At 37.5% G+C, this 14,259-nt stretch overlaps 1 protein-coding gene across 1 annotated transcript; it reads left to right on the forward strand.

Annotated features, from left to right (window-relative positions):
• The first annotated feature begins 4,935 nt into the window (after positions 1–4,935).
• LOC103337057 (hydroxyproline-rich glycoprotein family protein) lies at positions 4,936–7,106 on the forward strand. Its single transcript, XM_008240207.2, is given in 3 exon segments — positions 4,936–5,306; positions 5,309–6,008; positions 6,011–7,106. Coding segments are annotated over 3 exon segments (1,770 nt in total). The 5' UTR covers positions 4,936–5,117; the 3' UTR covers positions 6,892–7,106.
• The last annotated feature ends 7,153 nt before the right edge of the window (positions 7,107–14,259 follow it).

Genomic DNA, 14,259 nt, shown 5'->3' on the forward strand with positions numbered 1-14,259 from the left:
AAAGGGAACCGAGACCCATTGGCCAAAAGGCTGCAAAGGCAAAGAAAGCGAGTAATTCAAGCAATCATAATTCAAAGTTTTTAGAGGAAATTGCAAGGCAGAACACCATAAGAATTGAAATGGAGCAGAAACGCCAAGATATGGAGGTGGCAATTCAAGCCGAGTGTGCACGAGAAAATGAGTATTTGCGCAAAAAAGATATGCAGAAGACGGATCGGGAAACCATTGCGATGGATACAAGCCATATGTCCCCTGAAACAAAACAATATTGGAAGCTAGAACGAAGGGATGTTATGAGAAGAAGACTTTTCCAGGATGATGGGCCTAGCAACACGGATTGGTTAAATGATCAAAACTATTAAATTTGTTGGCATACCTTTTATGTATTTTTATTTTTCATGTTTTCTATTAAAGTTGTTATACTTCATGTATTTTATTTTAGTAGTAGTAATTCTTAATGACTTGTATTGGATTTCTTTATTTAATAAACAAAGCATTTAATAAAATACCTTTTTATTCAACATATTCCATACATCAAACAAAACATAATTAAAATATAAAAAAAAACTACAAACAAGGCACAATAATAAAAAAACCACAACCAAACCATAATAAATAAAAAACAACACAACTAAACCATAACTAAATAAAACATAACCAAAGCATCTATACTCCATCATTCATCTTCATTGCCTTTCACCGCCCATAAATGCTCCATCAAGTCAAGTTGATGCCTTTCATGAATATACGAAGATTGCATCTCTGTATATCGATCTATCATCCGGGTCATGAAACGACCGTCTCTCACCAACGGTTCCGGCTCAAACGGTTCTCCATTTGGCCTCATAGGCCTTTCATAAATCCGGGTCAAGGCCGTGTTCATTGGATCCGGTTCGTAGACCTCTAAAGCATCATAATCGTACTCATCCTCCACAATCATATTATGGAGGATGATGCAAGTCATCATAATGCTTCTGAGGATCTCCTCATCAAACATACGGGCTGCACCTTGAATAATCAACTACCGAGCTTGAAGAATGCCAAAACATCTTTCGACATCTTTCCTGTATCCTTCTTGATAGGTAGTAAATAATTTTTGCTTCTGGGATCGGGGATTCAGAATGGATTTAACAAATGTGGTCCACCTTGGGTAGATGCCGTCAGCTAGATAATACCCCGTCTGGTAGACTGTATTGTTGACTTGATAGGTGATATTGGGGCTTTGGCCTCCCAAAACATCGTTGAAGACTGGAGATTGACGCAGGACATTGAGGTCATTTTGGGATCCAGCAACTCCAAAGAAGGCATGCCAAACCCATATGTCGAAGCCAGCAACGGCTTCCAGGTTGATACTTTTTTGGCCTTTTCTATTTACGTAATCACCTTGCAAGGCAGTTGGGCAATTCTTCCATTGCCAGTGCATGCAGTCGATGCTACCAATCATTCCTGGAAATCCTTGAGCTTCGGCTTTTTGTAGAAGTCGTTGGAGGTCCCTAGGAGTAGGTCTACACAGGTAGTCCCTAGTGTACAGATTTTCAACTGCATCACAAAATCTTACTAAAGCCTCCAACGTAGTGGACTTCCCCATTCGGGCAATCTCATCCACCTGATCAGCAGATGCTCCATACGCCAACATTCGTATAACAGTTGTAAACTTTTGCTCTGGAAAAAGCCCCAAAACCCCAGCAGCATCACACTTTTGAACAAAGTATGCATCATAATTGCAAATATCATGCATGACTTTATTGAACAAATGGGGTTGCATTCTAAATCGCCTTTGAAAATCAACATCAGAGTACAAAGCAGTTGGGATAAAATAATCTTCCAAAAGATTCTTACCCCGAGAATGCCTATGTCTATCCACATTCCGGCGACGGGCGACTTGTGAACCACGGCGGCGACCTTGGTTCTCTTCCTCTTCCATTGTCACTGCTATGAGAACTTGTTCATCTACTTGTCTCTGCAACTCATTGATTTCATCGGCTCTACGGTTTCTCTCATTTCTTTCTCGCTCTTGCCTCTCCAAACATCTCCTATATTCTTCCATTGAGAATGAATGGAGTATGAATTCTAAACTCTAAGAAATGAAAATATAGAAAGATGTGGTGTGAGAGGTATGAGCTGAGCCTCTAGTTTTATACAAAAATTTGGCAAGATAGAGATGTCACGTGGCTTGATTTGATTGGATGAAAATCTTATCTAAAATTTGAAATTCATCCGAAATTTGAACCCAAATTTATCTGAATTTTGAATTTTGAAATTCATCCGAAATTTGAACCCAAAAATTTATCTGAATTTTGAATTTTGAAATTCATCCGAAATTTGAACCCAAAAATCTTATCCAGAAATTTTATCCGATTATGAATAGTCTTGACACGTAGGAATCCGGAAATTTTATCCGAAAATATTATCCAAATTAATTATTGAAGTAAAAAAATTTGTGAATAAAACAAAAAAATGAATAGTAACTGCCCTTAGCCATGGCAACGGGTTGAAACACAAAATACTATTTGCAAGGGCAATCACTATTCACGTGAATAGTGGCTGTCCTAGCTCCCCCTTTGCCATAGCTAAAGACAAATGGATGGATTTGCTCTTAGTGGCTCCGCTCCTTACTTCAATGGTAGCGTAAGTAGTTTCATTGTTCAACGCAAAAGTACCATTCTTATTTGCCCTTTTCCTTCAATAATCATACAAAATAAAGTCTTTAACATATCCTTAAATTTGGTGTGGGCATAGAAAAATAAGAGAGCATTGCACGTGTTAATGTTTCATAGGATTGTCCTATTTTGTTTAAGGTTAAAGAGGTCTCATCACAAACAAAAAATTTCAATTTTTGGACATTCCAAAGCATGAGAATCAGATCCGTTGTTTAGGGATCTTTCCAATGTACTTTCGGCCACGAATGTGAAGAAAGAAGGATACCTTATCACCCTTCTTCATCCTTCTTTCGTCTCATCTTATGAGGATTAATTATCTTCTTAATCTTGCTTTTTCTTTTTCTCCTCCTAAAGCTGCCTACTGCCATGTCTGATTACTTCATTAAGCACCCTTTACATGTTTGAGACCCGCAATCAGCAATAAATTTATTAACCATTATTTTGTGCTCTGGCTGTGGCTAAATAAAGGTCCCCTTTCAAACTTTACTTGTTCGTCCTGTCAGCCTCGTCATTTAGGTTTATGGGCCTCAATTCACTGGCCAGTTAGGCTTCGGCCTGACCCGATTTGAGTTCATGACTCGTCGTTTTGAAGAGAATAAGAAGACGATTCAAAGTAACTGATTTGCCGTGACATACAAGCATTTTAGGTCAAATAACAACTTTTGCTGGGTTAATACAGTGTTTTAACTTTAAGTTTAAAGGATAGAAATGAAAAACTTCTCAATTACGATGAAAAGCTAATTAGAATTTCTATGAAAGCCTGAGTTTTCTCATCAATGCTGGTCAATCTGTCTTTTCCAGGAGTATCCAGTCAATGTTAAAAAGAAAATAAAAGAAATTTTAGGGCAGATATGTTCCATCTGTTTTAGTAATATTTTTCCAGAACAAATATGAGAAAGTGCAAAGTTACATAGTAGTTTGATTTGATAAGACCCTTATGGAATAAATCATAGCCAGAAGCCCAATTTCTAATAAATATTCCTAATAAACTGCATACACAAGGAATAGAAATCAGTGGCAAATTCTAGTTTTCCTCTACTTCCACTACTTTACAAATAAATTGGTAAAAATTATTTTTATTATTATCTATTAAATTTAAGAATTACCCAACTGGCTGCGTGCCTCTTAAGAGCATCTAACATCATCTTCATCCTCCTAGAATAGCAGTTGAAGAATACAGCAGCAAAATAGACAAGAAAAGCATTCCCACCAAAGTTGCAAATAAACACAATTTTTCTTTCTTTTTTTTTCCTTTCTTTCTTTGATGAATATATTATTACCCCCACAGAAAAGCTAGCGTAGGCACTCCAAAAGAAGAATCCCCACCACATCCCACGCAACCTATTTGCCCCTCCCATTTTCCAACATCCCCAGAATGTCCTTGTCCCCCTTTCTCTTCTATTCTATCAAAATCAAAATACTCACACTGCTTTCCTTCCCACTTCATTCCTTTATCTAATGCTTGTACAAAGCAGAAACGAACATGTTTGTGAGGTACAAAGTATAACTTACAGTTCAGCAAAACCTTATCTTGAGCATTGGATTGTGTATTTTTTTTGTTTCTAGATTCACATTGACGCGTCAGTGTTACGATTATCTGACTCAATTCTTTTAAGTTTTTTTCTTTTTCTGAGAAATGGTGAATTTTGGTTATTTGACTGCACAATCAATGCTATATGTTTTTACTTGTATTATGGTGAGTTAAGCCGTGGTCGTGACTGATTTCTAGTCGAAAATGCATGTAAACTTTATCACGGGACTAACCTAATTTTATATAATTCACGTAAACGACTGACAGTAGCACTCCTATAAACCATATGCACCGCAATTTTTATTTTATTTTTTCCGTTTCTTCTAATGTACATAAACTGGGAAAAGGAAAAAAAAAACCATGATCACTTTTCCTGAGCATGTGAGTTTCAGCATAATGTGCAAGACTGCTTTTGTTCACAACTGTATTCAACAAAATTGTGGATTCCAAGTAGACTAAGTGGGATTATGTTCTCACCACTTCCCACTAGAATGTTAAGAAGCATCTTTCCTTGAAGAAAAGGAATAATGGGAAACCATTGGTGCATAGCCAAATGGCAAATGTAGGCTTAGACTTGACTGCTTTTTTAACTGGTTAGTTCTTGAAGAATTCTTTAGATAGGTCATTTAAACTAAACAAAGCTCTTTTCACCAATTGTTGAGAAAATAAAAGATTGAAAAAGAAAACATTTTGAGGAAATTTAGTAAATAAAAGGCTATAAATGTCAATTGAAAAGAAAGGCTAAAAGCAAAAGAATGAACATTTCTCTCACACCTCTCTATAACTTTCTTCTCCACTGCCTCTACTTTCCTCTCTCTGCACTTTACCTTAATCCCTAAGTCTTCTTCACCTTCTTCTTCTTCTTCCTTCCATTTGTTCTGTTAACAAAAAGAACATTGAAGCCAGGGCTTCATTCTGTCTACTCTATGTGTTCTTCAATGGCAGAGAGTGAGACAGAGTCTAATTACAGCAAACACCAAAAGTTGGTCCCAGAACAAAACCATGAAAACCCAAGTAAGTTTTACAATCATTTTCTATACAAAGTTGTTCTAGTTGTAGTTTTCTTTGTTATTCTCCCACTTTTTCCTTCACAAGCTCCTGAGTTCTTCAACAAAGTGTACTCACCAGAAGCTGGGAGCTTCTGCACCTTCTCCTTGTTGGCATAGCAGTCTCTTATGGGCTTTTTAGCAGAAGAAATGACATAACAGAGAAGGAAAACACTACCGCAAAATTCGATAATGCTCATTCATATGTGTCTAGATTTCTTCAGGTGTCTTCAGTTTTTGATGATGAGACTGAAATTCCATCTGGCTCTGATGAGAACAAGGTCCAATCATGGAGTAGTCAGTATTACAGGAACGAACCGGTGGTGGTTGTAGCTCAAGAACACTCTGCTCTTGATGATCAGAGAGGTACCGCTTCAAGAATTGGTGAAAAGCCATTGCTTTTGCCTGTTAGGAGCTTAAAACAACATGTTCCTGATACGGCTAATATAGGGTCTGTTAATGAATCTAGTGCCAGTTCTGGTTCTCTAAGTAGGTCTAACTCAAGGTCAGGCTCGAGAAGGTTTTCGAGCAAATTGAATAACAAGGCTCTAGGTGGTGAATTTGGAGGGTTGGATCATCAAGAATTGGAGAGTTTGAAGGAAAGTGTTGTGCTTCCTTCTCCAATTCCATGGAGATCAAGATCAGGAAGGATTGATGTGAAGGAAGAAATTGTTAACAGTCCTCCAATGGAGGAATTTGAGCTTAACCGCCAAGAGTCTTGGGGTTCGAGGTCCCAAGGTTCTCGATCTTTGAGATCGAATTCCTTGTCTTCATCCCCAAGCTGTCTCCTTCCCCATCACTTTCGTCTCCAAAGAAGGCATCTCCTTCGCCTTCATTGTCATCGGAGTCTCAAGCCAAGAATGCCGAGGATTTGGGGAGGAAGAAGAGCTTTTACAAGTCCTGTCCTCCCCCGCCTCCGCCACCCCCGCCAATGTTTTATAAGTCATCATCAATGAGACCAAGCAGAGATGGGGTTTTGTATGAGAAGGACTTGAGGAGAAGCTTCAGTAGTGAAACAAGGGACTTGGATAGGAGCAATGGAGAATATGTGATGGGGGGAGTGAACTCAGGGGTTGAAACCATGCATCAAAGCTATGTTGATGGTTTATCAATGGGGAAATCAATGAGAACAAGCAGAGCTGGAGAAAATAGGGCAGGGGCCTTGAGATCAGGCAGAGAGATGGGGGAGTATGGATATGTAAATGGCAATGTGGAGAAAAACTTCGAGCAAGTTGAAGAAAATTTGGTGGAGAAAGCTGCAAGAAAGAGGGTAGGATTTGATGAAACTTCTTTTATTGGGACTGAGAACTTGGGGCATGAAAGCATCCCCAACATGCCAAACTCAGCTTTCAATGGATTTTCAGGGGAGGAGAAAGAAGATTTTGTCGACAGCGTGATTATGGAATCGGAGGAAGAAACAGAAAGTGAGGATGACAACTTTGGAGGAAGTTTCATCCAGAAAGACATTGAAGAGACCCCAAAGCCAACTCCAAGGAATTTCGTTTCGGCTTCTAGCAGTGGAAGTGATGGAGGGCCTGATGTGGATAAGAAAGCTGATGAGTTCATAGCCAAATTCAGGGAGCAGATTAGGCTTCAGAGAATAGATTCTATCAAGAAATCGAGTGCTCAGATTAGTAGAAACTTGTCAAGGTAAACAGGATGAATTAATTAAACTTGGTGATTATAGTTCCCTTTCCTTGGGTTTTATGTTCCAATTGACTTGGTATCATATCTTGTGTTTCAAAATTATAATCATGGTATACAAAGATTTATATGTTTTCTTTTTTCTTTTTCTTTTTTGGTTTTGGTATGGGCAGTACACCAATTGCACTGGTTAATAAAAATTTACCCTCTTTGTTATGGTTTTCATTTTCTGTTCCTTCTGTTGTAAAGAAAAATCCAAAGCCATTTTTAGCCAAGCCCCAACAAGAAATTTGAGTTTTCGGAAAATAGTTGTGCTAGTCCATGCATGAAAAATTAGGGAAAAAAAAAATATGGCTGATTAGGATAAACTTATGAGCTACTGTTGCTTAGGAGAAAATCAGGATGCTAATTGGGTAATGGTTAGGCCATTAATATCTATCACTCTGAATTTCTAATTACTAATGTGGTATATGTGGCTTGGAAAATCAATCAGCATTGCCACAATTCCTTAGTTTTGATAATAGCATGAACATGTGGAGATAATTTTAGACCAGATGTGAAACAACCGATAGAAATACTTGGTTATCCATGCGATCCATGCGAGCCCATATAGCGTTTTGTATGCATTGGGCATCGGATTCTTTGGTTCAGTCCAAGTCTAACGCGGCATCTTTACAAGAGGCAAGGGAAGACGTGCATCGTTCAAAGTGAGCTATGTGTAACAATTTTTTAAACAAACCACGAATATCTGGAGTAATACAATTTAAAATCAGAGAACAAAAAAAGGACAATAGGAAAAGAAACACATAACAGGCTTCTTTTTTTTCTGGCAGAGATATGAGTGCTCATGCCTTATCCCTAAGCCACCCTGGGATCCGCTGTCGATGTCTCGCTGCTTATGGAGATGCAATTAGTGCTGAACCAAAAATTGGCTCATATGAACCAAAAATGTCTTGCTGCTAAAAGTAATAATGTTCCTATTAAATTTACATTTGGATTTATGCAGGGAGATGCAGTGACTCAAGATGAAGTGGGCTGTCTCTTCCACATTTTCTTGTTACTTTTTACACAAGTGATAAAAGCAAAACCAATTATAAATTGAGAGTAACGTCGGCTGCAAAAGCATATGCACATCTTTTGGGGAAGTTAGAACATCCCATAAACATGCTTAAATTGTATAAATCTATGAAATCCCTAATCTAAACGAACTTATAGTTGCCTTCAATATCTCAAAAAACGACATATAGACAAGAAAATGTGACACTTAATTTTTCTTGGTAAAAAAGTGAAACAATGATAAAAGTACATTTTCTCTTAGTTTGCTTACTTTTCTAATGAAAATTATGTCAAAAAGTCATAATAAACATGTTGCTCATTTGCATACAATTGATATGTGACAAGGTCAATACGTCATTTGCATACAATTCATCCAAAACTTACAATGTTATTTTGTTCACGTACTTTTTATGTATATATTGCTCATAATTTTAGATGTAGTACAATCACATTACATGTACTCAGAATATAAAATTGGCACAAATTTACAATCTGTTTGCAAAGCTAATCAAGCATAAAAAGCAATAATAACGAGAATCATTTCTCATGTTGTGTGAATCATGATAGATATAGGATGATAGAAAAACATTAAAAACCGCCTCACTTGCCTTACATGTCCTCCCTCTTTCTTTTTCTGTCTTTACATCCGCATGCATGTACTAATAATAAAACATACAGTTTCTTTTTCTTTTTTATTTTCTTTTTTCCTAAAGCCTTGTTATGTTGTTTTGAGAAGAAGATTTTATCTATAGAACCAAATGCGTATGTAGAGCGACACGATATAATGGCCTCGTTAAAATCTTTCTAGGAAAACTACTTGGGATAAACCCCATGAGAAAAAAGAGTACCACACATGTCGTTAACTAATAAGAGAGTTTGATTCAAGTCACTTTGGACCACTACAATAATGGAACAAAACAAAGTGAAACCCTACACAACGACCTCCTATGAGAGCACATCAACACATCCCAACTGTCAAAAGAATCCTGCTATGAAACCATAGTCCTTTGTATGGCCACAAAATAGTAAAAGCACCCAACATAGAGTACACCAAGAGAGACTCCAATATTGACAGAAGAGGAACCCCACGGAAGCACACCAACTCAATCAAAACCCACCAAAGAAAACCAAAACTCTTCAATTGGCGCTTAAAAGAGATAATCTACAAAAGACAACACAAGAGAATAAACAAATCACAACGAACAGGCCAGGAAAGAAAAAAACCGAAAAATCCCTCAAGAAGCACATCGTCTCATCTCAACACTCTCAAGAAAAATTCCTATGAAAGTACCATAGTCCTTTAGGCAGGCGAAGAATCAAAAGGTATGCTGAGATAGATAATATCATAGAAGAATGCCACGCAACAAGAAAACAAAACTGGCATCAGCAACTTAACCTAAAAAGAGATGTCAGGTATCAAAGCATTGGCCGGATGCCAAGCCCATAAATGCTCCATGTAGACATTAAGGAAGGCTTAGCATCCATAAATGCTCCATGTAGACATTAAGGAAGGCTCCCAGGAGACCCCACTAGACCAGTCTCCATAGGCTTATCAAAACACGTAGCACTGCAAAGATGCTTAGGATCCACGAAGTCTACCCCATGAACTAAGACATCACTACCAGAGGACGCCGCAACTGGACTCTCGCTTAACGTTGATTTTAACAGACGCATTGCAGGAGGCCCCCCTTTTTTGGGTCTGTCGTGACCCCTCTTTATCAGAATACTCGCAGAAAACTAGATAATAGGCATAAGGTCAAAAGGATCAGAGAATACCAGATCCACAAGAGCTTGAGTAGTAATCGGAGGACCAATGTGAGCGCCAATCATTGGAACCGCTAGTATACGGGGAACAGCCATGGAGGAAATTCCCAATGCCGATACATTCAGATCTAACAGAGAAACTAAAGGAGAACGAGCAACATCATCAGAAACTAAAGGAGAACGAGCAACATCATCAGAAGATACGGCATGGCAGCGAAGAGACTCGACAGCCTCTAGTAGAATGGGGCAGCGTGGTAGAGACAGGGGAGATAGAATCCTAGTTCATTCTGATCCCTAGAAGACGACCACCAAGACTGAGCATCCGAACTACCACGGTCACCCGAGCTATCATGATTCCAAATACCATCCTGACGAGAAGAATTATTGGGGCTCTTATAAGGAGATGAAATTGTCGATGAGTGACATGCAAAAGTACCAATAGATTTACTCCGTAAATTGATGTCACCCTCCAAATTTTAAAAAGCATATGTAAACTGGGCTAACAAACTAGGATTGAGGGACCCATGAATGATTTCATACTTTTCAATACACACCTGAGTAGGATGATTGATTCTACCCTAGACAAAACAATATTTAGGAATATGGATCATACTTAAACTCCACTATTTTCTCTCCCACCTCTGGCAAGGTAACTGGAATCCATCAAATAAGGGGATGTGTGACGTCAAACCGTACACAAATACAAATAGAGATTTTCTATTTAAACATCACACTTCTCTTAGTTCACCCCACATACTTAAATCATTAATATGTAAGTTTTATTATTGTGTAAAAAGACAAAAATGATCATCCAACTTAATACTTAACCCTAGTACATCTTTACACACACCCCACACACCTACACACCCCACAACTCTTCAAATTAAGTTTTAGAAAAATACAAACTCTTCTATATCCTATGTCAAATTACTTTTCTCTTTTAAAGACGTAAAACATTGACGAGCCTACCTCTTTGAAATTTGCGCGGAAACTGATAGAAAGACTTGTTGATTGTTTCACCGTAATGATTTTATTCTCTTCCCTTTGTTGATTGCTTTTTTTTTTTTTTGGTACTCTTGGTTGTTAATTGCTTGATTGTTTTGATTTTTGATTTGAAATTTATACCTGATGTTTTGGTAAAACTGTTCTCTTTCTCTAGAAAGTACGGGGTAGCTTGAATTTTTCTTCATATTATATTAATTGACATACACGTTGAAAAGCCACGAAACCAGGGAAGCCACACAGGTTGTTAGCTACAAAACTGAGTATGAATGGTACAGTACAAGTTGATCCATCTTTACCCACGTAAAAATACAAAGCACATGTTCAAATTTCATCACCATAAACTAATAATATTTTAATATTAATAATAAAAATACTTTTGGTATTGAAACCAAATACCAAACCAGACTGAACTATTTACATTCATACCTTCATTATAACTACACCAAACTGGAGAATGTGCGATGGTGAAGAATGTCCTCTTGATAATGAGGTGGTGATCCTGGGAAAGCAGACAATGAATAAGACTCTGAAATATCATCAAAAATTAGGGTTTAAATAGAAAATCTCTTTTTATTTCTTATTTTTTTAGCTCGGGGTGTATTTAAAGGTAGTTTGGGAAGATAGTGGGGTTTACTTAGAAATTGTGAAAATTTAAATTAAAAGTTAAGGTGAACTTAGAACATGGTGTGAACTAAGAGAAGTGTGGGGTTTAAATAGAAAATCTCATACAAATAAAGCTCCCCACACAATCAATACCATCACGTTTATCCACCCAAAGAACTCCTCCTAGAGTGGCCTCAATAGCTTTAGCAACGGCAATAGTCACACAAAAACCAGGAACAGCCTAGAGTTGAACCCAAAAAGTGCCAAATGACAGAGACATAGAATGCGTACTCCTATCATCCGAGAGATCGGCCAACAAAATCAAATAGCGCCGAAACTCCCGGGGTTCCATATCAAGGACTCGTTTTTTATCACGATCACAAGCAAAACGCACCCAAAATCTATTGGGGTCAATTCCTTGATAGAGACATCTGCAGAGCCTTTCCATAGTTGCAAGAAGGTTCTAATGAACCCATCCCGATTGGCAAGTTGATATGTAAGAACCTTAGCCACAAGATTATAAATGAATCCAACAAAAGTATCGTAAACGTCAGAAGAACCAATTACCACACCAACATGTTCCCATGGCGTGAGAACCAATCGGCTCCCAAATGACCCTTCAATATCAGCAGCGGTAGCATCACGATCAGAAGCCGGAGAAGACATGGCGACAATGGCAGAAGCCTAAAGAAGACCAGCCCCAATCGCAAGGAAATCAAACCACCAAACCCCTAAGACTTGGCTGAAAAATGAGGGGTGCAAACGGCCGTGAGAAAGATCCAACACGAGCACACCAGACCCAATGAGTATCGAGAGAGAATGGAGGATCGAACGATACTAAACAGGATTGGACCAGACCGGACCAGCTGCGTATTTTTTTAAAGTTATTTAAGTCCAATGCTAAATTTCTAATCCTATAACTAATATTTTCCCAAGCCTAACTTCAAAACATCTTTCTTTTCTAGGCTCATTCATCTCTCTTTGCATGACATTGGATTATTTGTGAATTTTTAAACCCCAAAAATTAAATTTTAGTTGGAATTTGTAAAATTAAATAATTTGAAAATTAAATAAAATAATATCCAGTTCGAACTGAAAAAACTAAAAACCGCACTAGAACTGATTTAAACTAGACCGATTTTATTTAAAAAATTCACTAAAATCGGACCAAACCGCACGAGTTAAATAGTACCAATTTCAATTCCAGTATGAGATGGAAATCAAACCAGACCGAATCACGCCCACCCCTACATTTTACATTAGTCTTCTTCTTTTCCTAATGAAAATTATGTCAAAAAGTCACACACAAAAAACATGTTGCCCACTTGCATACAATTGGTATGTGACAAGGTCCATACGTTTTTGTCAGACAATAAGGACCCGTTAGGTAACATTTGAGAATGTTTTCTTACAATATTTTCAAAAAATGAAAACAAGAAAACAAATTTGCATTTTCAAGAAATGAAAATGTGTTAGATTAATTAGAAAACATCTTGAAACAAAAACAATGAAAACGTGTCTGGTAGTACAATTTGAAATAATAATATGTGAGTTATTTTTATGAAAACATTTCTCATGAGAATAAAAACAACTTTTTAGGGCCCGTTCGTTTAAGTTTTCAGCACCCGTTTTCATTTTCAAAAAACAAAAACAAACCAAGAATCCGTTCGGTGGACTAAAACAGAAAACACTGAGAATGTTTTCATAAAATGAAAACAACATCACGTGTACTTGAAAAACAGAAAAAATGTGTTTTCATTCTCACAGAAAACAAACGCCTAAAACATAAACCGAAATGCACAACCCCATCGCTCTACCCAGCAAAACAGAAATGAAACGAAAATCAAACTCACCACGGCCACGACTGTCAGACCATCATCATCACAACCGCCACTGATTCTGCCACTGCCACCAAACCTCACAGACCCAGTCCCCACATCACCACCACCTATCAAACCCAACCGACACCAACACCAACACCACCACCATGCCAATGGAATCAAAACCAAACATCCAATCGAACCCAATACACATCTCGCCACCTAGTAAAAAAGCAATCGGCACCTCCACCACCCATACCCAATCAAAGCATCACCATTGCCATCACCACCCAATTAAGAGAGAGAGAGAGAGAGAGAGAGAGAGAGAGAGAGAGAGAGAGAGAGAGAGTGAGTGAGAGAGAGGAGAGAAGAGGAAGAAAGAAAAGGAAAAAAGAAAAAAAGAGGAAGAAAGGAACGGCCTGGGAAGGGAGAAGAAAAGATAAAGGAGAGAAGAGGAAGAAAGAAAAGGAAAAAAGAAGAAAAGAGGACGGCCTGGGAAGGGAGAAGAAAAGAAAAAGGAGAGAAGAGGAAGAAAGAGAAGGAAAAAAGAAGAAAGGAGGAAGATAAAAAAAAGTTTAACTTAAAAAAAACAATATAATTTTTTATTTGTCAAATTATACATTAAAAAAAATATTTTTTAGAACATAAATTAGCAAAAATACACTTGAAAAATAATTGTACTACCAAACACGTTTTCATTGTTTTGTTTTCTAAAGATGTTTTCTAATTAATCTACATTTTCATTTGAAAATGCAAATTTGTTTTCTTGTTTCATTCTCAAAATACTTTTTTATGTTTTCTACAAGTACACATGAACTTGTTTTCATTTTATGAAAACATTCTCAGTGTTTTCAGTTTTTGGGCCACCGAACGTGCTTTTGCCTCATTTTTGTTCTTTGAAAATGAAAACAACTCCTTAAAACGTTACCGAACGGACCCTAACTATTCATTCAAAACTTACCAATGTTATTTTGTTCACGCGCTTTGGGCTTTTCAGAGGAGTTAAGGAATTGGGCTTCAAATCCCAAATCTATAACAATAGATTGGGGTCAGCAATTCGTCTTCTTCTTTAAGCAGAAATTGGACTTCATCTGAAGAATTCTGAGCGAACTTTACCTGAAGATTTGGCA

The sequence above is a fragment of the Prunus mume genome, linkage group LG7 (genome assembly GCF_029339155.1).
Source record: "Prunus mume cultivar Tortuosa linkage group LG7, ASM2933915v1, whole genome shotgun sequence".
Lineage (NCBI taxonomy): Eukaryota > Viridiplantae > Streptophyta > Magnoliopsida > Rosales > Rosaceae > Prunus > Prunus mume.